Source organism: Terrapene carolina, unplaced genomic scaffold (assembly GCF_002925995.2).
Source record: "Terrapene carolina triunguis isolate 2854851 unplaced genomic scaffold, T_m_triunguis-2.0 Scaffold50657, whole genome shotgun sequence".
NCBI classification, from domain to species: domain Eukaryota; kingdom Metazoa; phylum Chordata; order Testudines; family Emydidae; genus Terrapene; species Terrapene triunguis.
In genome coordinates this window covers 1-2,295 of record NW_020715008.1, presented here as the reverse complement: position 1 = coordinate 2,295, position 2,295 = coordinate 1, and the positions used below count along the sequence as shown (strand labels likewise).

General features: G+C 65.2%; 1 protein-coding gene across 1 annotated transcript; it reads right to left on the bottom strand.

The window, feature by feature from the left end:
• Window positions 1-257: 257 nt before the first annotated feature.
• On the bottom strand, window positions 258-2,130 carry LOC113405758 (leucine-rich repeat and calponin homology domain-containing protein 4-like; the record flags this gene model as incomplete). Its single annotated transcript, XM_026647012.2, has 4 exons — window positions 258-325; window positions 1,120-1,220; window positions 1,400-1,487; window positions 1,981-2,130. Coding segments are annotated over 4 exons (407 nt in total), but the record flags the coding sequence as incomplete, so codon positions are not given.
• Window positions 2,131-2,295: the final 165 nt, after the last annotated feature.

The following is a 2,295-nucleotide window of genomic DNA, read 5'->3' as shown; positions in this document are numbered from 1 at the left end:
TTCTGCTTTACTGGCTGGCTGAGAGTCATGGTGAATCGCAGGAAGCCGGGGGGGCAGGGCCTTGTGTCCCCCCACACTCCGTGACACCGGGGACCCCTCGCCCGGCGCTGAGATGCGCCCACCTCTGGGGTGGGGCGGCTGGTTATAAGGGGACCCCTCGCCCAGCGCTGAGATGCAGCCACCTCTGGGGCGGGGCAGCCGGTTATATGGGGACCCCTCGCCTGTCACAGAACAGGCGCTAACCAGCTGCTGCTCACCTGCTGTTCGGCACCTTGTCCCCGACATCGGCTCTCTGGGGAAGGCTCCTCTCTGCTTTCCGCTTCTCCTGGGGACAGAAGGCAAGAGGGAAAGGATTAGGGAGAGAACCCAGGAGTCCTGGCTCCCAGCCCCCCCTGCTCTAACCCTCCAGGACCAATGCCCAGTTTGCTTTGCTGCTGTGTGGTGGCAGCCATGCAAGCCCAGCCCACTCACACCCCGGGCAGCCTGGCACGGTCCCGCTTGAAGGCTGAGGCAGCCCCTCCCCGCTTGGGCAGGGCTCTGGGCCCGCTGGCACGGCCCTGCCCCACAGCTGTGCCCCCAGCTGGCAGGAGCAGTGGGCCTGAGCCGGAACTAACCCTCAAAACTACATCTCCCAGGATGCACCATGGCCAGGGACTCCCAGGATGCAAGTGCCTCACTCTGAGGCCAGACCAGGGTGCACCATGGGAGATGAGTCCAGTCCACACAGGGAAAGGAGGCTTGTGGTTTCTAAACTACATCTCCCATGATGCAACTGCTTCCCTCACCCTGAGGCCAGACCGTGGTGCACCATGGGAGACGCAGTCCGACTAGGGAGCCCGGCGCATATGGGAGAATGGGAGGCGTGAGGCAAGCGAACCACAACTCCCACGAGGCAGTGCGGCAGCGGCGCCCGAGCAAGAGATTTCAGAGTTCGAATATTTGCCAGAATCCCTAAATTCTCTTGGGTCTGGTGGCAGGGTCACGACCCCATTTTGGGTCCAGTGCAATACCTCTCTCTGCCCTGGGCCAGTTCCTCCCCCCGCCCCCTAGGGGGCAGCCAACAGGCCCAGAGTGGAGCACTGCATCCTGGAAGTTGTAGTCTTCCCGGCCCCCCCTCACCTCCGTCGGGGCCGCGGCCTGCAAGCTGCTCTCCGGCTTGCCCGCCTCCTCCTCCTCCACGCTGCTGTCGATGAAGTCGATCTGCTCCAGCTCTCCGTTGGCTGCGGGGAGGAAAGTGTCAGCGGGGCCGCTCCGAGCCCCGCGAGCCCCAGGAAGCTGGGCACACGGGGGGTGGGGGCTGCCTGGCACGGCAGAGCTGTCACTGGCAGGAGAGGCCGCGGCAGGCACCTCCCCGCGGGTAACGCTGGGGCCCCACCTGGAGGGACCAGACCCTGCTCACCTGCCCGGTCCCGCTTCTCCTTCAGCTGGCGGGGATCACGCACCAGCTCCGCGATGCGGAACGACAGGTCGGAGAACTCGTCTGTGGACTGAGAGAGCAGAGGGGGCGGGTGACTCTCGGGGGGCACAGAGGGGGTCGGACGCTGGGACTGCCCGGGGCAGGTGAACAGGACCGACGCCGGTACATGAAACCGACTGATCCACGCCCGGCGTCGATGAAAGGGACTGACGGTGGTACGTGAAACCGACCAACCTGCACAACTGACCGATCTGCACCCGGCACCGATGAAAGGGACCGACACCGGTACGTGAAACTGACCGACACAAGGGAAACTGACCCGGAGCAGCACCTAACAAGCTGTGACCCCCCAGGCCAGCACCCCTAGTCTCCCGTCTCCCATCCAGCCCCTCTTCGCAGTCCGCCGGCTCCCACACAAAGCTGGCATCGCCTTGGAACGTAGCCCCCTGACACACTGCCCATCGCCCGGGGCTAGGAAGGGGGGGCCCTCGCTGCCCTGTGTGCTCCGGTTGGCACCAGCTCCCGGGAGAGCAGCACTTGGCTGGGGGCTGCGCGGTCCATACCTCGTTCCCAGACCACCGCTTGCTGCCGCTGTCGACGCTGTTGAAGCCCGAGTCCAAGCCGCCATACTGCCGGCCGGGGTAGAACTCGTCGGAGAGGCTGAGGGGCAGAGACAGGTGCCGGAGAAGGCGCTTCACAAACCAGCCCAGAGCCTGGGATCAGCCCAGTACAGAGAGACGGGCAGGGGAGTGACGGAACTTGGCACTTCCTCCCCAAGCTCTCAAGAAAGGGGCAGATCCAGAAATAGAACCCAGGAGTCCGGCTCCCAGCCCCCCCTGCTCTAACCCACCAGCCCCCACTGCCCTCCCAGAGCCGGG